General features: G+C 37.2%; 1 protein-coding gene and 1 long non-coding RNA gene across 2 annotated transcripts in view; one reads left to right on the top strand and one right to left on the bottom strand.

Moving 5' to 3' along the window:
- The first annotated feature begins 3,237 nt into the window (after positions 1-3,237).
- Positions 3,238-11,356, top strand: LOC111583100 (uncharacterized). The gene is made up of 3 exons (XR_008600258.1): positions 3,238-3,496; positions 3,596-3,652; positions 11,216-11,356. It is a non-coding gene; the product is annotated as an uncharacterized LOC111583100 (long non-coding RNA).
- rerg (RAS-like, estrogen-regulated, growth inhibitor) overlaps positions 10,175-26,319 on the bottom strand; it is a 65,804-nt gene continuing 49,659 nt past the window's right edge. The window contains exons 4-5 of the mRNA XM_023292030.3: positions 15,992-16,065; positions 10,175-11,633 (exon numbers count right to left, since the gene is read on the bottom strand). Of these exons, the coding sequence (XP_023147798.1) occupies positions 11,223-11,633; positions 15,992-16,065 (485 nt within the window). The 3' untranslated portion in view covers positions 10,175-11,222. The remainder of the gene's footprint in view (positions 11,634-15,991; positions 16,066-26,319) is intronic.

Raw genomic sequence — 26,319 nt, forward strand, 5'->3', positions numbered from 1 at the left:
TTCTAGCAGCTGTGGTTGCCAGAAAGCTACTGTAAAATTATGGTAGAACATTTCCTTCTTAAAAAATGCATTGATACTGTTGACTTTATGGTTTAAAAAGTGCCTTATTCCATATTTTACTGTAAAAAAAAAAGTTTGAACCTTTAAAGAAATTTTAGTTTTACTTGAAAATTTACATAAAAATACCTAAAATAAAGTTTGTGTGACCTATTATAAATATTACAGCATTTTTTTATGATCAGCACAATAGTTGGTGTATTTAACATTTAATATAGGTATTTTTTAGCAACAACATATATGAAAAATTCAGGTCATGTAGATATATATATGTATATATATATAATATGTCTGTCTGACAGGTACAAACTGTATTTTCTTTACATGAAATCCATGCAAAAACCGCCATGTTACAGTCGAAATCTCGAAAATAACCCCTCAAACCGAAACTACAGAAACAACCACTGATGAAAGAATGGTGCTGTTTGGTAGTGGATTTGGTCTGTGGATGTGGACAAGGACATTATCCACAACTCGTGATGTATTTACCCTGTGAAATAATTAAATAGCATATCTTTAGGCTGCAACTTCCCAAAGTAAATACTTGTATATTGGTGTAACTACAAATGCTTATTTACTGTCATGTCCCTGGCAGTGTATTTCTATTTCTATGGAGGAAATCCATTTACAAAAAAACTCAAAAATAAAAAAAAAAAGCTTTTTTCTCCTGAGTTTATGCTCTAAATGGGTAGTTTCAAGTGTCTTTGTGTGGTGTCTTCAAGAAACCAATCAGACCCACTGCTCACTTGTCATATTGGGTTTCAAAAGACTAAGATGACTAAATTCTAAATTCAAGACTTAAAAATTGGCAGTCCACAAACCAGTTGATAATGCCACAATGGTTTAAACCATCTTTTATGTGCACTGTATTACTTTGTTACAGTTTCAGTCAATTCCATCAGAACGGAATAGAAAATAGGCACTGAATCATCCTCGTGGGATGATGAACAAACATACTTATTTCATGACACATTATGTTTGGAATTGTTGAGATGCTTTGCCTTCGGGTACTCCTGCTAACAGGATGTTTTCATTTCATTATAACCACTGAAAAATGCCATTTCATGTTTGATTATTTTGTAAGATTGAGTGGCTTCAATAGAATAGTTGGATTTGGTTGTGGAGCAGACATTCATTAGTCTGTGTCTAAATGTTTCACATTAAGATTTCCATATGTGGAGCATAATAATAATAAAGGATCATTATATCACTGTGTATAATATAGTCTGAATTTGATGAAATTAGATTTTTTTCAAAAGGTTTTTACAGACTCTGAATGATGAAGTTTTTCTCCCTAAATCCAACGAACTGTGGATCACTTTGGAAATAAACTCTTCCAGCTCAAATTAAACAGCGTGTCAGTGTATCTTCGGCCCACTCAGAGAAGAAGTATGCATTATTAGCAAGAGACTGGACCGAAGAGGAGGGAAGAGCTTTGGAGAGTCGGCCTGTTTACAGAGAGAACGTTACCCCTCCATGAATGCCTTTCATTTCCTCTGCTATGAAGCTATCGTGTTTTTTTTCCTCCTCTGCTTTGTAAAGGAAAATTTCATCAAGAGGGTCTCCAGAACATGTCTGCTACCAATTAAGTTCTTAAAAATAAACATGCAGTACACAGGAACATCCTAAATCACTTTTTACTGGCTAATTGATTCATATCTGGTTGTCTGCAATGAATGATCAGCCACTCCGTTTGAATCTCACTCATGCTGCCTGTCAGTCAGAATTCTGTCATGGTTTCCAAAATCGCTGCAGAGCTCATTTTCCCCATGGTTGCATATCTAAACAGGATGTATGGGGACATCAGCATCTGCAAGGATATGGGAATTATTTTCACTCTAGAGACGTTCAGTTCCCTCCAGACATATTAGCAGCTTCGGCAGTGAGAGGTACGTGCTTTCCAAGAGTGAATGCTGAATGTTTTTCCTCTTCCTGAGCACAAAAGACTGGAAGTCGGATAATGATAAACATCTTTACACAAAGCACCTCAAGGTCTGTGTACAGTAGCTGTTCTGGAGCTTTTAATCATGGCACAGTATCTTCATTAGCAGATAAACAGAGGTTATTGTGCCTGCTGTTTCCAGGGCCACAAATGAACAATAAAACTCAACTTATATGCCAACAATGGCACAGAGTCCAGGAAAAGAAGATCATTTCAACACTTGCAATGCCATGATGCTGAAGTAGGCCACTGATATTACTCCTGTTTGAATATTTTATCATTCTTTCAGTTATGCTTTTGTATTTTAGAGTCGTGCCTATATAAACCAAAAACTGCAACTGATTTAAATTTGGCCAACACCTCCATTAAAGTCATCTCCATGTGCAGCGATACACCGCTCCCAGTGCTCCTGCAACTTTTGGAATGCTTCCTGGAAGTCTGGTTCTAAAAACATGCCAAGCGTCGTCTCTATTAAATGCTGAATCCCTTAAACTGTATCAAAACAGTGACCCTTCAACTTAAATTTCACATTAGGTAAGAAGAGGAAGTTGCAGGGAGTTAAATCTGGCAAGCATGGCAGGTGAGGAGTGATGATTGTGTAATAGGTGATAATTGCCACCATGACTGAACCCACAGCACATTTAATCTGAATCAATGGGACGATGAGAAACGGCATGGGAAATTTCAGACTTTTGCCTTTGAGCGTTCCTAAAATATTGTCTTTTACACATATCAAATTTTAATGTGCAAGAAAATGCACTAAAAGTGGGTCGATGGGCAAATTCTATTTTTAAAAAAGTCCCTGAAAGTATTTAATATAGCAATCTAAAATTACACAGATACCATTTTCAATATCCATAATTTATGCTAAAGTTTCAAGCAAATCAGAGATGCACAAAGTCCTTTCTACTTTAGGATAGAATGACGCAAAGATATTCTGAACTTGCTTCTTAGTACATCCAGCCTTGTCCACTTAATGGATTTTTTTAAACACATTTTTAGTTTATAGATGTATATTTTTAAATGTTTAAATGATGTTGGTATAACAATGTCTGTATTATTAGCAATTTATTAGTAACTGAAGTTTCCTTCGTTTCGAAAAGTCCTTGAACCTGGTGTATCTGTTTGCTTTGTCGTAATTGGTCAATGAAGTGTCTGTCTTATGTATTAGCCAATCAGTGATCAGCACTGCAGCTAATAGCTTCCTCAGTAGGCGGGGCTAAGAAGGTACAGGGAGCTAAGCGGAAACGGTTGAACGCTGACTGTCAGCGTCACGTGTGTAAAGTTAGTGACTGTTAGTGAAATGAGACTTCTTTTTGTCGCTTTCTAACTCTATTAAGTCGGAAAGTAAGTCTCTAAAGGAGCCGTTTTCTGTCTATCCTGTCACTTAACCACTTAATTAGCTTAGTTAGCCGTTAATTAGCAAATTTAGCCTCTAATTACCTAGCTTCGGTAGCTAGCTGTATGCTTTGGAAACACTTTAAATAAATGAGTATGGTGAGTATGGTCACTATCTACTCTATTTTTTGTGTTCATATGGACATTTGTAAACAGAAAGATAAAAGTTTTATCAGGTTTTGTTTGTTTTTTTTCAAGATGATGCCACAGAGCTGCAGTTAAAGTGTCAGAGGAGAGAATCTGCTGCTGGGAGCTGTGAGTACAACACACCTGTGCTACCTGTGTGCTTTCAGAATGCTAGACTGAGGCTGTGGTGTACTTTTAGTAATGGGAGATTCTTGTACTTTACTCAGGGGTTCTGCAGGGCATTAAAAAGCATTAATTGTCATTAAATTGATTTTGCAAAAATTAAGGCCTTGAATGGTATTAAAAATCATTAAATTTGATTCTCGGTGGCATTAAAAATTCTTCCTGCTGTTTTCAAGAAAAATATTTGATAATAATAATATATAATTATAGACTGCGATTCGTCAGATATGTGCATCTGCGTAAACATGCCGAAGCATTGCGATAACTGTTCCGGCCGGTCGGGTACAATTGCCAAAAACTGCATGTTTGGAAAGTGGAGGAGAGCTGGGAAATGGGAAAATGCAAATTCCAGCAAAAATGGCAAGAAAACGTGTAATTCAGAGAATGACTGCAGCCCGTGGGTGGTCAGGGCTGGTTTCCAGATTCAGAAATAGTGAAATGAGGGGACAGTTTTCATATAAAAATCACCTTTTCAAAAAAAAATAAACCCATGTAATTTGTTGAGTTCATGATCACAGCATTCAATTTTTACAGTCTAGCATTAAAATGGCATTAAAAAGCATTAAATCTAACTGGCCAATTTCTGCAGAAACCCTGTTCCTTGAGTACAAGTACGTCAAAATGTCATTTTTGGTCTTTGTTTGGTGAAAACAAGACCAAAGTGTTGTCTGTCAACAGGCCAAACTCTTGCACCTGCATTTCCAAATGCTTATAAATTTAAATATTTTAAAACAGACTGTCATGTGTAAAGCTTATTGCTCAGAATGCCTGCATAGAAAATGCAGAAGTGTGCACAGCAACAGCAGTCATTTTAAGTCATTGTATGCAAACATATAGGTAAGTAAACTGAAGTTAGGTCAAAGGACTAACTGTGAAATCTTATTCAAGACAGCACCACAGCTGCCACGTTGCTTTCTGCACAAAACTAGATGTTTCCGGAGCTCCAGTGGCTGCCATCCCTGTTCTGCATTATGGCAGCACTCAGCAATAGATGCTTTTATTCTGGAGATCTTTTTAAGCTTGTAAAAAGATGTCTTTCTCCGCTGCATGTTATGAGATGTGCAGTGTGCTTCTTCACAACTTCTAGGCCCGATGATAATAAGTTTAAGAGGACAAAAATGTGCTATTTACTGTATTTCCAGTGTCACTAGGGTTGTTTTAACTGCAGGAGTGAGTACCCCATATGCACTGAAATACCTGGATGACTCTAGTCTTCCATAGCTTTAAAGTTTATCGCAGTATTTATCTTTTTTAACAGAAGTCAATATCGGAAAGTACTGGTCGTTTTAAATGTTTAATTTTCATTGAAGACCAAGAGGAAAAATGCTTAATTTGAATTTTACTGGCTTACTTTACCACTTGAGCCTATTTATCAAGGCACACAAGTAATAATTTTACCCCAGAATACAATCTTGTACTTTCTACTCCACTGCATTTCTCTGACGGCTTTCGTGACTTTCAGGATCAATATTTTATACAGTGGATAAAGTAAGAAGCTTTTTAAATTCAATGCATAGTTAAAGATTAAAGCAGTAGTTTTTCCAGACTTTGTGGTTTCTTCCCAAAAGCTGTGTGTAGTTAGTCTCACTTTTCAGATATCTGAGTTGTTAACAGCCCACCAAATAATATTTAATTTTCCCTTTAAGCTTCTCACATGGTTTCATTTCAACAAATGTTCCAATGTTTCAGTATATAACAGCAAAAATCAAAGACTAGAGAAACACTGGAAGTAGATTCATGTTTCAGAACTTCTTCTAGCCTCTTCCATAAATCATGTGAAGAACCACTAAGATTTATCTGCTGTCCTTGTATGTACAACTGCATATAAAGTAGTAAAAGTGACTCCAAATGCAGCAGCTACAACATTAACGTGCTGCTGACACACTGATGCTTTGCTATTAATAATCTAACGATGTCGTTATAATAAACTATCAGTCAGATGAACCCAACTGGTACTTTAACTTCAATACTTTAACTTCATTTTGGTGCTTATACTTGTTATTCTATCAAGTAAAGGATCTGAATACCGCTTCCTTTTCATTGTATTATTATTTAGCCCTGAGCACAAATAGTTTGGAAATAAATATCTAATTCTGTTAGTACATTTACGCCTTTACGGTATAATATTTTTGCTCGTTGCATATGAATTTGCTCTTTAAAGCTCAGGGCTGTAGTAGATGCTGAATGACAGTGTGCGCACTTTTAAGTTGTTGCCAGTATAGCTTTATAATAAGCTCAGCGGGCCTTTCTGCACTTACTTCATTCATCAGTCATGACCTCAATTTGTTGTTTTAGACACATCCTGAATCTAACATTATAGTGGGAATTAACCTGTCATTAAAAGGTGCTTATAATCATTTTTAGATATGCTGCAGTCTCCTGTTAAATTAAAAATTGTGTGGGTGGGCTATGCAGACAAGGAGAGGGCTGTGAGGTTTTCTGCATGACATAAATCATCTGCATGAGCTCTCTTTGCTGCACTCCCAACATTACTCGCAAAGTGTTCCCTGTGCAAACCTAAAGGGAACCATTAGGAGTCATTATTACAGTTACCCAGCAACGGATTGCAGCTTCAGAAGTGTTTCTGTGCTCCAACAAATGCCTATTGTCTACCTGAGACGGTAAAATATCTGCCTTGGACAAAACCTAACCCTATGTGGGACTGTTGGTATTTATAGTATGAAAAGTCACAATTTCATTCCAGTATCAACGGTAGCAATAAAATGCCTAGAAACTGCTTTGGGTTCAGAGGGTTAATACATAATAACATAATCAAATCATTGAGCACCCCAAAATACAATGTATTCAGCTCAAAAACTGTATACAGAGCAGCAAGTTGTTGGAAGATACATTGAGCATGGTGAAACATCTTCTACATTCAGTGTGCATGAGTAGTGCGTAGTTTGTTGAGGTGTAAAAGTATGATTTGGTTACACCTGTTGGTCTCTTAGAAACATGCTGTACAAGTTAATTCTCTTGTTTTTCAATTTTTTTTTTTTTTTTTTAAAAGTTATTTTTTGGCTTTATTGTGACAGGCATAGTGAGAAACAGACAGGAAACGGGGAAGAAGAGTTGGGGAGAAGACATGCAGTAAAGGGCCGGGAGCAGGAATCGAACCCGAGCCGCTGCGTCAGGGACCAACCCCTGGACATAGCTCGCAAGACTTGGTTTAGCAGTGGTGCTCGGCAATGCCAAGGTTAGATGTTGAAACTCAGAAAGTTGCTCTTTCTCCTTCTGGTTCCTCTGTCAGAGCCCTCAGTTTGCTATTTGGTTGCTCCCTCCTCTCCAAAAACTTGTTGTTGTAAGTTGCAGTTGCACATTTTGTTGCTTCTGTTGCCCAGAAGCAGAAAAACTCTGCAGGCAGTGAGAATGTGTGGGCTCACTACATGCTAGTTCCTCAAACTATCAAAGCATCACGCACTTAAGTTCAGCCGTCATTCTTCCATCTTTCTGGAACGTTTTGATCGATTGCTTTTTTTCCATTTGTAGTTGATGGATACAGAACAAATGTTGTAGCCATCTGTATGTTCATATGTGCTCATTGAATTGAAAGATTTTGATGTCAAAGCTGCGATAAACAATGTTTTTACTTTAACAGTTAATAATTTCAAGAGTCATCACACACCTTTTGACATTTCAGCATCATCAAATTTACTGTTGCTCAGTTTAAATTTCATTAATAATTGTTCAACAGTAATGTTAAATCAACACTAAATTTCATGTTAATTTGTGTGCATTCATGTTAGCTTTGGTTTAATTTCCAAAATTAGAGAACTTCCCAGAGGCAGGAACTGTAAAATGATCAAACAGTGTTGGAATTTCAGCTGTTAAACAACATTTCACGCAATCATTTGTGACTTAAGAGTTTAGTTGGGAAAATTAATCAAGTCTGCCCTGAAAATTGTTGTATTTTCTCAAAATTCCGCCATTTTACATGACTCATTTTGAAAAATTGACAAATATAAACTTAACAATAACTAGATTCTGTTAAAAACCAATAAAATCTGCACACCTCGGTGCAACCGAAAGGCCATGACAATCTCAACCTCAGTCAACAGTCACATAATAATAAATCAGGTATTTTTGAGATGTTAACTAATCATTTAACATCCAAAATTAGAAATGTAAATAGTAAAATATCTGTAATATGCAGAGCCATTTTTTTTCCCAATATTAGTAACATGTGGAGACACTTGAGTCCAGGTTTTCAATTTTTTGAAAATAAGTAATTGAGGAAATTCAACTTTATGTTTCTTTTTAAAGGATTTATGGCTTGACAACTTTGTCACGCTGCACAAAAGACATTTTCGAGTTCTCTCTTCTTCTAACTATGGTTGTGCTGTTTGGGGTTCAGAAGGTTAAAATTGGTAGTAAGCTGAATATTGTTGTTTTAAGGTTGTTTGAGGCCTCAGATGATTGTAAAAGTAAATCTTCATATTCATATTTGGAGGTGACCCTTTGACTGGATGCTGGTATTTCAGAGCTTTAGGAGCCTTCAAAACCACCAGCGAGTGATGGGATTTGATGGACCTGCTGCCTGTCAGAAGAGAAAAATACTGCAATTTGGCCACAAAAACTTAAATTTATCTCTTGCGTCACTAAGGAAGACTGTTCCCATTTACAGTGAATCTTTACTGCAGTACTGCAGTGATGAGAAAACCTGAAATTGTCGTTTTCTGCAGCTGGTTGGGGCGAGGAGGAGCACTGTGGTTCCTTTTTACTGGCTATTATGAGATTTTCTTCTCCAGTAATTATCTGCCAGATAGCTGTGCCACTCCTTTCTGCTTCACCCAAACTAAAGAAAGCCATTTTGGTTCTTCTGTTCTCTCCATCAGCCTGCAGTCTATTTAAAGTAACGGGTTTTATTCAGTGGGAGGTTTTGTTTTTTTTTAAGCGTCTGTCAGAAGTGGGTAACCCCTAAGCTTTGATTTTCCTGGGTTCTATAGAGTATGTGGAATGGAGAAAGACTTAAATAGGATGTTACTCCAGGCCTAAGTCCACTGAACTCCAAGCAGTTTCCGACCATTTTTTGCTTACATTTTTACTCATTGTAGGGTCATTTTCACCACAATATAAAGTCCTGCACCTCCTATTGAAACAGCATGACCATGGCTAGAAGAGAGAAGTGTCAAAAATTATCATAAAATAAGAAAAACAAAGGTTGAAATTATCAGATTATTCATTTAACCCTCGTGTCGTCCTGTGGGTCGAAATTAACCCGTTTTAAAGTTTGAAAATGTGGAAATATATATATATTTTCACAGTGAAACTTCTGATGTCCACATTTTCAACATTTTTGGGAAATCTTTGAACATTTTTTTGTGGAAAAAAGAAATGTTAAAAATGTTTCTTAAGAACATTCACATAAAAATCAACCAAAATCCAGTGAAATTCGCTGGATTTTGGTTGATTTTTTTGTGAATGTTCTTAAAGAAAATATTAGAAGTTTTACTGATATATATATGGAATCACTTTAGATATTTTTAGGATTTTTTTTGAAGATTTTTACTCATTTTTTGAAAATATTTACAAGAATTTTCTCGCCAAATTTGGATGATTTTTTTTTTTTTTAAAATAAAACTTTTAAAAGAAACTTTTAAGGAATTATTGGAATTTTCTTCCTGAAGGTTTTTGCAAATTTTCAGAAATTTGGGGATTTTTTGGGCTGAATTTTTGGATTTTTTTCAGACAAGGAAACAATATTTTTTGGTGCCCGTAAATTAGGACAACAGGAGGGTTAAACCCTTGAAAACCTGGAGCCAACATATCCAACAAGTGCTTCCAGGTGTGGCTCTACATACTATAGATATTTTACTTCTTACATTTCCATGTTTCAGATGTTTCATTTATAATTAACATTTCAAAAGAACCCTTTGTGCAATATAACAGGTTAAAACAAGTTATAATTCCATAAATCCTGAAGAACAAAGTTAAATTTAATAGATTTTTTTGGGACCGGTGCAGAAAAAACGCACCTAGAACTTGTTTACTTGGAGTTCAGAGGGTAAATAAAACATAAAAGCATCATTAGATCATTAAGCTTCCCAAAATCATGTTGTGAGGCTTTTCACTAATGTTTTCTGCATCATCATGATTTCAGTCAATGCACCTATTAATTATTTTATCTCTGTAGCTACATTGAATAATTTGATGTGCGAAAAGAAGAGCTGTGAGATTTAACATCAGCATTTCTAACATAGAAAACTAGATGAACTCAAGGTTGCAGTTGGGGATATAGGGTTTTTGTTAAACAGTCGTTGCTCTGCTCATCTGGAGATCGTCACTATGTAAATGTGACATTTGATGGTCCTCCTCCTGACATTTATTGGTCTGGTTGAAGGCATCTGTATCAATCACAATGATTAGTATTTGAAGCTTAATGCGCTGCTAAGTGCCTCTGCTGAATATCATGCACCCCGGGATTCCATTTGCATCGATGAAACATATGGACTCGTAAAAAGCAAGAACTGGTGGAATATACCAGTTTTTAATTACAAGTGCACAGCTGATTGTTTTGATCAGAGACAGCTCACATAGATATCACATTTATACAATTACAGTATCTCCTACTGTAGATGCCTTTGGGTTCTGTACACACCTAAGACACGGCATCGCTTATATGCTATATCATACACGCTGTAGTTTACAGTATTAACATTACAGCACATGAAGAATATCCCTAAAATGTGATGTTGCGTCCCTTCGTACCTTTGGAGAAAACGGCAGAAATGTTCACTCTTGAGCCTCGACATGTTCTGGACCTGTGCTTTAGTTCCTTGAGGAAAAGCTCTTGAGATTATGTGTCCTGGACAAACACAGGGAGTCTTGACAGTCCATCGCAGAACAGCTAATGTCAACAGAACATAGCAGATTCATCACAAGGCTTGGACAGACATCAACAACTCTGGGGGTTTGTCTGAGATTGACATAAAGCACAGAGGATCTACCTTTATCTAACAGCAGTTCTCTGATCTGAATGTTCTTTGACCACTGTTGGCTGAACGGTTACACATGTGAGCAAGAAGCACATCACAACATCCCTCTACAGACAACATACAGAGAAGCAACCATAAATCCTCCTCGTCGGTATTAATACATTTTTGGATTCCCTGCATGCTGGATCGGACGTTTTGCATGCATCATTTTCAGACTGTTCTCTGGCTTTTTTAATAGTTTAAGGAGAGATGAATGAGCTATTAAAAGAAAGTCAAGAACCTTTCCGTGTTACTGATTCATCTTGAGCTCCTCAGTATTCAGAATTATTTAGGTCCAAGTGAAGTCGGGTTTTAAATAAGGAATCATCTGCTACGGCTCCCGTGCCGAAGTGGCAGCATCATTTACCTCCTCCAGAGGGAAGAGACATTGCACTTGGGACTTTTCAATCAAAAATAATGAGAAAACAGCAAATAAAAGCATATTCTACATTAAGTCAGTCATCCATTTTGGAGGGAATAACTGTCCAAAACATTTCCATGAGAGAAATTAAAAATTTTTTTTTGTTATTTGCAGCTCTTCCCTAGCTGCTGATCTTGGTCAGCATCTTGTTGATGGCCTGTTTGACGTGGGTGGTGGAGCTGCGACGTCTGGCTTTTCCCTGCACAGCTTTGCGGCGTCGCACCTCTCGGCAGAGCTCGTGGAAAGCCTCAGCCACAGCGCCGCCCTCATCAGCGCAGGCCGAACATTCGTAGAAGGCACAAGCCATTTCAGCTGCCAGTCGCTCTCCTTCCTCGGTGCCGACCTGCCGGATGTGGTCCAGGTCGGACTTGTTGCCCACCAGGACCAGAGGGACGTTCTTCGGCTTCTTCACCTCCTCCAGAAGGCTTCGGAGTGGCCCCACTTCCTCAAAGCTTCCCCGGTCTGTGATGTCGTACACAATGACGAAGCCGTCGCCCCAACGCATGTGGCCCTCCTTCTGCTGGATGTCCTCCTGAGATGGAGACCAGAAATACAGCAATGAAACGGCTAATTCCAAGGTTTAAAGATTCTTAGAAGAATATCAGTCGACATTTTGGGAAATACACTTATTAGCTTTCTTGCCCATTGTTAGAATAAGGAGGGACCAATTATTGGATCCAATGTTCAGCATTTTGTAGTTGTTTTTTGTTTGTTTTTGGGGGTTTTTTAACCAATTTCCATTAAAATAGTTTACATGTGTGCTACTTGGCCTTCTTCTATTTGTAGTCACCACTCTGCCCCACCATCAGTGCTGTCTGATTGGTTACATGTAGGAATGAATAGCCTAAAAACATTAGAGGATACATCATGAGAAGTTCTCTTTTAATAAAACATATGTAACCCATGAATCAACAAAGTTTAGTGTTGAGGGTTGTGTTTGTCTAAAATTTGACAATGGGAATTTCAGTGTTACTGCAAATGTATATCAGTTTTACATTTCATGTTTCACTGCTGTTAATAATTTAACTAATTACAAAAGACTGGAAAAATGTAATGTAGCTGTAGTACCTGGTTGCACCACCAGGTTGAGTCTCTTCAGTATTATTATGAAGGAACAATTCCGTTGTAGCCCAAGGAGAGGGTTGCTCAGGCTATGGGCAGTTCCATGTTACTGCAAAAAGCATGGGAATGTTGATGTTCCAATCAAAACTGTTAAATGAACAATTTTGGGAGTGTTATGTCAGTAGTGTTCTTTAAATTTGTGTTTTTGTGCACAGGGTAAGTGGCTATTTATGGTTGTGTGGCTGAGCGTATTTAACAAGAGGGTTTAGCTAGCAATGGGGCACCATGACAGAGACTTCTGTAGCGGTTAATGGTGTCCGGATGTTTATATCCTAAGTGTGTAGCTACCACAGTGAGCTGGTTGCATAAGAACTAGGAGCAACCAAACAGGCTTTGTCTTCATCTCTAAAACTCAATGATAAACATGCTAAATCTTGTTTGTTTTGCACAAAACCTCTGTTGCTGTGAACTTTAAATAAAATCTTTCCAGCTGTTCCTTGTTCTGAGGTTTCACGGTAGGCTAAGCTAATTGTCTTCTGGCCTTCTGGCTGTTGCTTCATATTTACAAACTTAAAACAACATGTTTGTGTTGTGGGAAACCAGACGAGATGAAGGAGAAAGACATTAAATGGTGATAGGACATGTTTAAAGGTTAACCGTTTTCAGACTTTGTTTTTGTTTGTTTTCCTTGAGTTAACAGGTTTCTAGCTGTAGTTTTATTATTGTAGTTCGCCAGAGAATTGATTTTAAAATTGCTCTCATGGTTTTCAAATGTCTAAATGGCCTGGCGCCTTCTTATTTGTGTGACTTACTGTCCATTCGTAAACCTGCGAGAACTCTGAGGTCCTCATCCCAGCTACTCTTGGATGTTCCCAGGACCAAATTTAAGAAAAGCAGAGGTCAGCGAGCCTTTTCTTTTGTCGGTCCCACTCTGTGGAATAGTTTACCTCCACATGTCAGAGCTGCTGAGTCACTTGAGCACTTTAAATCTCTTGTTAAGACGCACCTTTTCTCCCTGGCTTTTTAATCATCAGATGTGCTGAATATGTTATTTTATTTGCATAGTATAATTTATGTTTTTATTCTATTTTTATGACTTTGCTAATTTTAAAGTTATGTGTCATCTTTTAGTGTATTTTATTGTTGTGAAGCACTTTGGGCTTTTTTAGTTGTAAATGTGCTATATAAATAAAACTGACATTGACATTACTGAAGTTATTGCTTCACAAGAAAGGAAACTTCCCAAAATATCTGAATTTTCTTTAAGATTTTGGGACTCTTTAGAACAAGCTAAATATCTCCAACATAATCCAGTCATCAAACAAGGGTTTTTCCTAATCGGTCAGAAATGGATGATGGCTTGCACACATCTTTTTCTGCGTTTCTGTGTTTGACCACCAAAAAGCACAGCGTATGTAAAACATTTAGTTTCTCTGTGGAGAAGCTTTTGTTTTCAGCTCCTGAATTTCTCTCCGCTGTCTCCTTCACCTCCTTAAGCCATAAACTGAATTGTGCAGCCATCTGAGGAACGCAAACAGTCAAGCATGTGCTCCTAATTTGATCATGTCGAAGCAGAAACAGTCCTTTTGGTTGTAAGAGGACCTAACTGGTGGTGTGGCATGCTTGAAATCACAACCTGACTGTGAGGAGGCACACAGACTCTGATCTCATAGTTATTGTTTGGAAGAAGCTTTAAAAAAAAAACACCACATTCCTCCAGAGGACGGATGAGGGAATTTGACGTTTGTGTACCTGACCGATTTCTGAACCAGGAATTTATGAGCCATCGAGAAAAACTCCACCTCCACAAATCATGAGAGGTAGCACAATGCTTTGATGCAATCAGAGCCAGGAGAGGCCTGACATCCACTGATGCCGTGTGTGGAAACATTCAGACCTCATCCTGATGCCGACTGAAAATAGACTCCAGTGTAATGAGAGAGATGACTTGGCTGAAGTGTCGCAGGGGAAATCAGCAGCAGCAGAACACCTACGCAGTACTGCAGCATAGTTATCTCCAGCCCCAGGACTTACACAAGCTCTCCCTCATGGTCAGAACCAGCCGCTGCTTTTGTTAGACTGCAGGAATTTACCATCTTTAAGTGCCATTCACTCTCATATCCACTCCAACAATGATTCAAACTGGAGCTGAGTATCTCCAAGAAAGGCAGCAGAGGGGGAGGATGACACCTGAGCATCCTGATGACAAGCTTTTCCACATTAAAACAAGTGGAGCAAACACGCTTTCTTAAAACAATATTAGAGTTGAATATTCAAGACTTCACATGTTTTCCCATATGTTTAAAATCCATTTTTATTGTGTTTTGTGCTTGGATTCATATTAAGATATGAAGATGTTCTGATCTTCTGCTATTCCTCAAGCCCCCTAAACAGGGCTCCAGACTTGTGGGGGAGTGAGTTAAAATCTTTTGTGATCACATTCATTGAAGGGTTTTATGATAATTAGGCTGCTCTGGAGACATTTCAGTCGGCACAGGCACCTACTACGTTGGCTATTGTGATTGAAAATGGTTCTTTTTCTTCGTCACAGGCTCAGTCAGTCCACTGGAGTGAAACAGTCCATTCGGGTGTTACCATTATCCAAAGATGAAGCGTCTACAGCTAGTTATTTTAGAAAACAATAGAGAAGAGGCTGGTGTAGATGGAGAGATCCAACACACCTGATGATAAATAGTTCAGACATGTTCACTGACCAGTAAAGAAAAACTACTGCATTTAAATGTCTAATGCAGTGCAAAATTAAACAAATATTAACAGCGATCAGGATTTTGACTTGTCACAATTAAATTAACTTGCTCGACGGTGGTATTGATATTTAAAATACGCTCCACACATCGAAAACTGGTTTCAACTTGGGAAAATCATAGATTAGAATGCCATATTTCACTATTTTCCTGCAAACTTTTGGTCCGGTGAACTGCGGCTCCATGCCTGTCGTGTAACTTAATCTTACATGTGAGGCATTTAAGGAACATTCGTTAATTGTATTGTCCATAGATAAGCTAATGTTTAGCAAAGCAGGAGTTTGTAAAGGTAAGATCGGGCAAAACGAAAAAAAACAGGTGGAAACACATATTTATTGTTATTTATTTATATCATTTTCTGATTAAAATAATGTACAAATATTTAGTCTCAAAGCTAGATTGGATTAATTTGGAAAGGAAGGTGGATTAATAGTTATGGTGATGCTGTACCATAATGAACAAGGTAATTTAATATTTTCAGGTTCGAGTTTCAGGTTTAAGCCTCCAGTTTTGCACTTGAATATGTTTCTCACAGTAAAATGAATGTAAATATAGATTAAAATGGTCATTTTACTTTTTACAAGGAAAGTAAATTGTTCAGTAAACGGACTAATCACTAAATCAGTCAATAGATTAATTGATAGAAAAATGGTCAGTAGTTGCAGCCCTGGATTCAGTGGTACTTTAAGAATATTTCACGGTATATAACTGTGCCTGTTTCATCACTACTTAGTACTTTTCCGAGAGGCAAACAAGGTTGTTGGTCTCATTTAAACCAAGACATTTCTGGTTCACATGGAAATTAAAATAAACAACTAGCGGATTATATGCCTCAGTATTCAACCAAAACACTTCATAACATGAAAAAAAAATGTGTCAATTACAATTTTAAAAAAGTCCTATGTTCAGCAAACTATGTTTTTAATATGAATGAGAGTTTTTGTTTTGCACGTTGTTTGGTTCCAAGTGTTAGGCATATTCAGTGGAGCCAACAGTTATCTCATGTTTGTCTTTGAGTAGGTGCTTCACTGTGAGTAATGACGACTCTGGTAATTTGTCTCACCTGCCCTGCAGTGTCCAGAATCTCCATGGTGACAACCTCATCATCGATATTGGCTTGGTGACGATATGTTGATTCTGTAAGACAAAGAGATAGTTAATTAGTTTTTAGGAATGATGACGGTGACACCCAACAAGGGAGCAGAACTCATTAAAATGCTTTTTTATGTGACTGAATGTCACATCACAGTGAAGGTAGGCAGATTTTCAACATGTTTACAAAAAGTCATCACCACTGGAGAGGTGAATACAATTCTGCCCATGGTTCTTTTCAATATTCAGAGGTTCACACATAAACTGACGATTACTGTGTGTACATCGGTGTTATGCTAAACCACTGCTTCTTACCTAATCTTCTTTAATGCTACAAATATTATTTGCAGTGCTGCTGCAGAGAAAGAACCTGATTAAATGATGCATCCTAGAGCTTCACTACAGCTTCTTCACTATTAATGTGGTTGGTCTGAAAAGAAGCAAGTGTTGCACATGCTGGACAGTATAAACTTATGTGTACCATGGATTTAATTCATAATTAAATTCATAGTTTTAGCCAGACTTATTTCTACAACACCTTGTCATCTCTGGAGAATGGTCTGATTGCCACCATTATCATTTTGCTTTAAGCTCTGGCTTGTTTGTATTTGTTTAAACCAATCACAGTCGTCTTGGGCAGCACTAAGCCCAGGATACAGTGATGGTGCCCCTGCAATACCATTTACATACTTAGAAAATTAAAGTTTTTCCATAATCAGTGGACAAACATTGAAGAACTTTCTTGCTTTACAGCAGAAGTTGGAAAAGTATTCTTTGCAAAGCTTCACAACCATTTACTGAATAAACCAACCTTGCCTGCCTTATAGCAGGATCCAAATCTTTGTCAGAATTTGCCATTTTCTGTGTGCCAGTTGAGGGCTCAGAGGGTGTTGTTATTGTTTCCTGTAGAGGAAATACACAGCTTGACTTCTACCCACAGTCTGCATCCGTTAAGTCATTTCATTTTATGGTCACGATTTCATTTACCCGTTTTTCTGAGCTCAGGAATAAGTTTAGTCAAGCTGCACTTCATTTGAGTTGACAATGTAATTAGGATAATACAATGCGATAAGCCTTTATTAAGCCCACAGTGGGAAAATTTGCATTGTTACAGCAGCAAAAAATATATATATAATAAATAAACCAACAACATGCAAGTACGTGTTTGGTTTCCTCTGGATATACATGTCATCTCTTATTGATCACAGGCCTCTGAATCAAATTGAAATTATATCGTGGTTGTTCATTGAACTGATCCAGTATTGTATCATGATGAATCCTGGGTTTGACACCTGTAGTTACCCAGATCATTGCGCCACCATAGCTGATGGGTTAATGCAAACCCATGTTTCTTAGGAGTCACTCATGATGCACTTTCATGTCTACAGTGAGGGATTTTCTGTTGTACGTAAAACCAGAAGACACGGTTGTTTCTGTGCGGCTCAGAGAGGTACTGCATTGTTTGAAAAAAGGACATCATGTTTTCTCCTGCTGCTTCTTCCATTAAATCATTATCTTATATTTTGGAGCCGAGTGCGTCACCTTCTTGGCAGCATGCTGTCGTAAGCTGCTGGTTACTGGATGACTCCTTCGCTGACCTGAGACCACCCGAGCTTCACCTCAGGCTGATTTGAAAAACAGAATAAGAGCTTCACAGGAGCACAGGTGTGAACTGTGATCATGACCTTTCGTTCTACCTCGGACAGGAGTTATCTTCCTGGATTGCCCCCTTGTAAAAACCCCATCTGTGTAAACACTCCACTGAAATCCTTCTTCAGAAGATGGCTACTGCTGGATTTTGTTGTCATTTTCACCGGAGGGTTAAAGGCGGCACTTTCTCAGAGCTTTTCGACTGTGATTTAATGTGGTTGTTATACTCGGTCAAGAAATCCATTTTGTGTTTGGTGTTAAAATGCATGTTGATGATTAGCGTTGGGTGAAGAGGAGGCTTGTTCTGGAAAACCTTTTTTCCCCATTTCCCATTTGTCTCTTGATGATGGAGCTTATTCATTACACCACAACTCTGCTTTTGATAGCTTTTACGGGTGCAGCAGGAAAATTATAAGCTTGTGATTTCCTACCAAAATGCAACTCAGCTGTCATAATTAACCTCTCAGCAAATGTTTGAATGTACGCAGACTTTTACCTTTTAAATTAAAGAACAAGATAATGCCCGATACGGTTGATTAAACCCTGAGAGTGCACCAGGCGTCGCTCACACAGCAGCATGACTGTGCATTTTATCTTTTGTCATAGTGTTTTAGACAGAATATTACTTGTTGATGCTCCCAAATACTATAAAATGGAGTGGAAACTGTGTGCAAATAAAGCATGGTGGTGTTTCAACCATCGCTACTTCTATTATGAGATATATAACGAAAAGAAAAAGCTATGTTGATTTGTTTTACTCAGGCCTCGATATGTATGCGGTATTTTGGCTTCTGCAGATTTTTCAGTATTTAGTGTTGTACACAAGTATCAAGTGATAGTAAAGCAACATCTTTTATTCTCATAAATTAATCATTGTTGAACTGTAGGCTTGATAAAGCTTAAAACGCTTAAAGTCATAGTACTGTGACAATGATGTTCATGCTGCCCGTATGTAATTTTTATAGTAAATGTATTTAAAGTAACAAGAAAATCTACTTGTTTGTAGGTTATATCACAACAGTAGCAGAAAAAGAAAATAAGCTGGAGGCATACAGTTCTTTCCATCAAAATACAGAGCACTAACAGGCACTAAATGTAGGCCTATCAACCCAACTACAGCAGCAAAGTCTGCAGGAAGCCAGGAATAGTATTTAAGCACTTAATCTGTACTCTGGTACATGAAAGATTTAACCATCTATCCTCAACACTCCTTAGTAGCCTCTGTAGTTAAACATGTATGGAAAGTAGAGGGCAGTAAATATCTACAAGTGCTGATACCTGCAATACTGACAGAGTTTAGAAAGTTTTTATATGCATTCGTAAGGCTGACGGACAAAATTCAAGATGGTAGAGGCCTTTATCAGTGTTGGAGTAGACGGTTCACTATAAACCTATAGTTCTATACATGTTATAACCATGAAGGGAACTGAACCTTCAAAGCTTTAATTCAACCCTCTGAACCCACCAGTAGGATGAAAGGCTTGTTATTTTTTCAAAATTGCCAAAATTACACCATTTATTAGAGTAAGTAAGTATAAAAACAGGATTGGATTTTCCACTCTCTGGCGGTCCAGACTTTGGTTTCAACTGGAAAAACAACCAAATCCAAGCCGAACAGTGGAATATTTTATCAAAATCACTTTATTTTACATGTCTTATTTAATAATGTTGTGACAAGATTCAGTAAAAAGCTAAGTGATTTGCTCCTTGGTGCTACTGAGATGCCATTAGTGGCTCAACTCTGACCAACAGTCGGAATTTGGAGACTTTTCGGCTGAACTGCAGGCTGTGTTTATGCAGAGAGAAAGTGTAGAAAAGGAAAAAATCACAGGACTTTAATATTTCTGATGGTCAGTGATGTACTGATCTGCAGCACAATATTCTGTAGGAAAACAACTAAATATAACTTTAAAATTGTGATATTTCCTTAAAACATTTTAAAATGTCACAAAAATAAATAGTTTACAACGGTCTGTAAAAATAATTACGGTAAAAGTATTCTGCTGCCCTTGGTGCAACTGGGAGGCCATGAGAAGACGTTTTTGAGTACTTTGACCTTCTAGTCATGGTTGTGCTGTTTCCATAGAGGTGCAGGGTTTGAAAATACAGTGAAAAATAGGTAAAAATGTGACAGGAGAAAAAAACGTTTGGGATAAGGTGTTTATATTAAATATAAACTTCTTTCTCCTCATCCTTATTTAAAAATTCATATGAAATTATAAATATTCATCAGTATCAAGTGAAATTAAGCATGTATTTATAACATTTTCAGCCCTGGTCATAAATACTAACTCGCTAGACTGAAGTGAACCTACTGTGACTCCTGTAGCGATAAGTTGAAAAGGTGAAGCCAGCAATGATTCAGGAAAGCTGTCAGACAGATGTTCACATTCTCAGTGACGACAGAGTTAAAGACGGCAGATCCTGCTCCACCACCCTGCTGTGTCTCAGGTGTGTTCGCTTCTCCTGGGGAAAAACTGACGTAAATGAAATGCCACAGAGGACCGGAGGCAGCAGCATTAACAGATGTTTGACTGGAGGCAGGAGCAGCATCTCTGAGGAGGACCAGAGTCTAATACTGCATCTTCTGGGACAGTTTATTTCAGGAGGCATCAGTCCTTCAGCTGCAGCTGCAGCCTGTCTGTCCTCCATCAGTGTATCTGTTGCTAAATGCTTTGATAAGAGAGGACTGGCATGATTTAACCAGCCCCACCGGCTCTCTGAAGCTCTCAGAATTAGAGAACCCCACCAGCTCTCTAAAGGTCTCAGAATCTAAAACCCATTCAAAAAGAATTCAGAAATGTCTTCTGTGCAGAATGACATGAACCATGAATACAAAAGTTGAATTTCTTAGACGAATCATATTACATAATTAGACAAAAACATTTGCCAATACTGGAAGAAGTAGAGACTGTACATACCATAGATATTTATATATTTAACTATTTACATTTTTACAAAATCTACAATCTAGGAGTTTTTTTCTACTTCGCACATCAACTCTACAAAGATGTTTCACCATGCTGAATGTGTCCAACAACTTGCTGCTCTGTTCACTGTTTTTGAGCCACGCTGCATTTATTTTATTGATCAAGTATGTTTTATTTTGCTCTCAATCTCTCTAATTAGTTTCCATACTTGTATCAGTTCTGTCTGCAGCCTGCAGTTCAGCTGAATGTTCTGGATAAGACAGGAAAAGAAAGTGTCAGGCCACACTGTAAAACTGTAAATGTAGACGTTTTAAACAGTTTTTAACAGTAACCGTCGGAAAGATTTACTGTTATTTCACAGGATTTCCCTGTTTTGTTGAAATTTTTAAAATTGTTACATTTTTAACATAAAAAATCGTTCCAGAACTGTAAATAATGTCTATATCAAATATATATTTTTAATAAATGATAATTTTAAATAAAAATGTGCAGTTTTTACTGTATTTAAATAAATGAGCAAAAAATCATTATTATTTCACAGATATTTGCCAATATCTTACAGAAGAAATATGTATATTATGAAATGAAGAATGCAAAATAACTTTCTTCAGCCTTAGTTTAAGGGGTTTTCCCTGTTTTTTTGTCTTGTTTTGTTTTGTTTCAATTACTGATAATATCTTGTAAAATTACATAAAATATTAATTTACATTTTAAACATAAAAAATCAGGCCAGAACTGGAAACAATGTCTATATCAAATTTTTTTTTTTTTGATAAATGCTAACATTAAATAAAATTCCACAAGTTTTACTGCATTTAATTACAGTTTTTCTCAATTGATAAGACATTGTTCCTGAAAAAATAGCACACATTTCCCAGCACACTGCACACTACTTTTTTATTTGAACACAATTCACAAAGCACTGCACACTTGTCTCAAAAGCGCACTTTGTTGTCAAAATCTGAACTTTGTTTTCAAAATTAAGACACATGAAGCAAAACTAGGACACTGCACTGCTAAATACAAAACACTCCTCTCTCACTGTGTTTTCACATGAAGTATAAAAAATGATACAGTCCTCAAAAATGACAACTTAAACACAAATGCATCCTATAAATGACTCAGAGGCCATTGCAGTGCCTGACTGTACATTATAAAATAAAAATAATGTTAGACAACAAATACAGCACTGTATTGTACACAGTACAGTCTGCAGATATTTACACCACGTCTGCATCAATTCTTTCAGCCTGGTCAGACCTCAGGACCTCATCAACATCACTAGCTATGTTTTCTCTGGAAAGAAAGATCTAGTGTGTCTGATCCAGCCCTGACATGCATCAACAGAAACATCACCACATGCCAAGACCACTGATTGATAGAGATTTTCCTGAATGTATGGCTGCTGCTCATATACCTTCTACCTCCATGTAGAGAAGAATGCTTCTATAGGATTCAGAAAGGGACAATATGGTGGCAGAAAAACCACAATAACTTGAGGATTCATATTGAAACATTCCTGAATCAATAGTCCTCTATGAAATACTACATTGTCCCAGATGTATTCATGTGTATCATCAGAATCCAACTGAAAAACTCTATGGAACAAACCCACACAAAACAGAGAAAAAGTCATTCATGTACACTTTCTGTAATTTTACCAGCACTTGTGAACCAGAATGTTGCATTAGATTTTTTACAGTGTTCTCAGAACATTTCTGACTGCTTGTATTGTTCCAGTATAAACATGTCACTGAAGAGACAAACAACATTTACATACATGTAAAGTAAACCACAATAAACCTGAAACCATTTACTTTATGCACCATATTTACCATCTGCTGACCTTAACAACAGATTACATTCTGAACAGCTAATTCTGCTTCCCAGCAGGTTTTATTGTGTGCAGTTCATTGGTAAAAGTGTTTTCAGTTTTGACCTGTTGTGTCTTAATTGTGACAGCAGTGTTGGAACAGTGTCCCAGTTCTGCTTCCTAGTGTTCACTGTTTGAAAAATGTGTGCTATGAGTGAAAAAATGTGTTCAAATGAGCAAAAACATGTTCAGTCTTTTGCAAAAAGAGTGCAAGAGTTTTGGAAACTGTGTGCAAACCATGAATAGTGTCCAAAATGTGGACAGCAGAGTCCTGTTTTTGAGAAATGTGTGCAGTCAGTTGGTGGCTGTGTGCAGTGAATGGAATTTAGTGTCTTATCAATTGAGAAAAACTGTAAATGAGCCAAAAACATTGTTATTTTACAGATATTTGCCGATATCTGATGGACAATATATGTATGTTAAGAAATGGAAAGTGATAAATAATTTTCTTAATGGTTACTTTCAAGATTTTCCCTGTTTGTTTTGTTTGTTTGTTTTTTGTATTCATTTACATTTTAAACATAAAAAATCTGGACAGAACTGCAAATAATGTCCACAGGAAAAAAATCTATATTTATGTAAATGGTAATTAATTCTTTACAACATTTGACCATAAAATTACACGAATTTTATTCTATATAAATGAGCAAAAAATATTATTTTACAGATAAGTGCAGTTGTTGAAAGAAAAAGTATTGCATGTTATTTTAGAGATTTTCTCTATTTTCCTGAATTAATTAATATCTGGTAAATTACATTAATTAAAGTTACAGATATTTGCAATTATTTTCACATTTTTCACAGTTTTTAACTTACCTTTCTGGCCAGCTTGCTGTCATATTTTCACTGTTTTTGTGTGTTACATTTGGAAAAAATCATTTTTTCTACATGGCTCTTCAACGCATGTTTCCATACACTGTTATTATAAATCAGAGATAAATATTTTTGCTCGCACGTGCTTTACATTACTTTTCATCACCAAAATGTTCACACAAAGATTCCCTCTGCATTATGTGATACAAGCAGCACCAAGTTCATTTGTGTGAGTGGAGAGAGATTAGATTCTGAGGCTGGATGGTTTGCAGAGACAGAACTGCTGCAATATTGTGGCCATCTGTATCCTGAACAGTGCCTGTTCTCTGTAGTGCCACAGGAAAGACATCCAACTGGTCATCTTGTTTTTACAGGATGACACACTCGCAGTATCTGCCAAGAACATACGTCAGCAGATGGACTTTATGTAAGTGCAACAATCACCTTCCCACAATGTTTTGTTTTTTTGTTGCATTAATTATGATGCAGGTATGCTGAATATCACACTTCACTGATAGGTGTGTGATAAGTAAAGATTATATAAGGTGGTAACCATTATGTTTTTAACACATTTTCCCTCCTTGGAGCAAAATGTGAGGTTAGATTTGGAGTACCTGCCATTTATAAGTGAGAGAAAATGTAAATGTATTCTCTTACTCAACTTGATAGAAATACTGGTGCGTGTTTTTTTTTTCAGTATCGCTGTGTAATTGTTACAGCATGACGTCAGATGTTTGAGCAAAATCTGACTCAGTTCAGACTGAACATCTCCAAAGTTTCAAAAAATTTAAGTATTTCAAACTGTCCAAGAGAAAAATGGTTGTTTTTAAACTGCAGAATTTCAATGACAAACTACAGCACCTAAATAGAAAATAGAGAATAGAATAGAATAGAATAGAATAGAATAGAATAGAATAGAATAGAATAGAATAGAATAGAATAGAATAGAGTTTATAGCCATTTGCACAGGTACATCACAGTACAGGTACTTTGGAATTGTTGTACGTGACTCCAAGTCAAAATAAGAATAATTTAGCAACAATTAAAAAGAAACAAGAACCCTGCGATAAATCACACTAAAGCACATTATCAGTGCAAATATTAGCATAAATAGATAAACAATAAACAGAACAGTCAATAAAATACTTGTTTGCAAAAATATTTATTGCACATTGTGAGGGTATTGCAGATTTGTCCGTTATGTGTGTGATGTTGCGATATTTTGATGTTATGCCGTGTTATAGCACCTCCCCTCTTTGGCCCAGCTGAGGCTCTCTGAGATGTTCAGGCTCAGGAACTTGTAGCTGTCAGTTCGTTCCACCGTGGTGTCTTTGATGGTGAGTGGTTGCAGAGGTTTGGCTCGTCTCCTGAAATCTATGATGAGTTCTTTTGCTTTATCTGTGTTGAGTATGAGGTCATTGTCCTCTCTGTAGACAGTTGTTTTGTGGATCTTTGTTTATTATACAGACTGAACTTTTTGACTTCGTTGAAGGTTTGATGGTGAGTTTCGGTGAAATAATAAGCAGTATTTTTATTTTTATATTGATTATTTTTTTGTCATGTCAGAATTCAGAGTTTAAGTTTTGAACTTGTCAACTGTGCTGCATAATACAATTATTTGCAGTTTGTCGGAATGAAATAATCTTGAATTAAACGGTAATTTAGACGAATTGACTAATTGGTGAAATTATCTGAGGGGCAGTAGTTGTCCCCACAGGTCTTAATAACAGCTGATGTGGATATGCTCTGTACCAGCTTACTGTAAATATATTCATGTATACTGATGAATCCCAACAAATAGCAAGAATTTCCAGCTCAGAAATGCTAACGTAGGTTCGAGATAATTTAGAAACAGTGGCTCCGTTCCATAGGATTTTTGTTTTTCATTTTTCAAACTGGCACATTTACACACCTGTGCTCGGGCAACGAGTCTGTGCTGACCATCTTAATCAGCTGCCATGCTCCTTTGTTACAATGAAATTCTACATGATATGTGATTTCTGAGCCCTGAGCTGACAGGAATCCATCTCCCAGCAGGCCTGCCAACATCAGTGGGATTTCATTGCCTGAAACAACATCTGAGCCTGTTTCTACACCTGATGCAAATAAATAGTAGATAATAAAGGAGGACGAATGGTGAGCCGTCACCACTGAGAGGCAGATTGAGATAGATGCAGCGGTAATATTGTGTTTGTTACACCAGCAGTCTCCCCATATACCTGTGTGAGATGCCAATAATTGTGTTTAAATTATGGGTCAACCACTTCTTTGGTAATTTCAGTCTGATTAGTCACAGAAACCCTCTAATGATGCTGTTTTTCCCCATTATGGACATCGATCTGTGCTTTTTGTGACAGCGACTCTTGTGGTAACCAAGGAAGCAGCTGTCGCTCTTTGTTGATTTCTAAACCACTTGCACCACTTGGAGTTTATACAGCAAACCCAGTATTACGCTGCCACTTCTAATGTTAAAAGGCACCTGAGTTTTATAATTCATGCTAAGTTTTAATAAAAAGCTGCAATATCTCGGTAATCTCCATGTATTGAGAGGTGATGCAGAGGACATAAGATTGCAATCGTCATGTTGTTATGTGAAGACTTAGACATGATAAATAGTGTTTGCACTCTGCTGCACCTCACGTCACCAGAAGCAGATGTGCCATTTAGAAGATCTCTATAAGACCAATCCAGAGACTCTGACCTGCCATGTGCAGCCAGGAAATGAAAGGCTCCTGACCAAGGAAGCGTGGTGCCTTTGTGCCCTGTAATTACAGTGTAAAGAACTGGTTCAACTGCGTCACCGTGTTAAAAAGGCCACATCTATATTATGCTCTGGTGAGGGAAAAGAAAGGCCTTTTTTGCATTAAATGGCGGTTGTGTCACTTCCAGTTTTGCTTTCGAATAAAGCAAATCTTGTCTAATCCAGAGAGGGTAATTAATGAATCGTTAACCTTCGGAACCCTGAAACCTTCTGGCAGCTTTGACAGACATGTTAAATTTATTTAAAAATGGCAGGTTACACCATTTATCAGA

The sequence above is a fragment of the Amphiprion ocellaris genome, chromosome 21 (assembly GCF_022539595.1).
Source record: "Amphiprion ocellaris isolate individual 3 ecotype Okinawa chromosome 21, ASM2253959v1, whole genome shotgun sequence".
Lineage (NCBI taxonomy): Eukaryota > Metazoa > Chordata > Actinopteri > Pomacentridae > Amphiprion > Amphiprion ocellaris.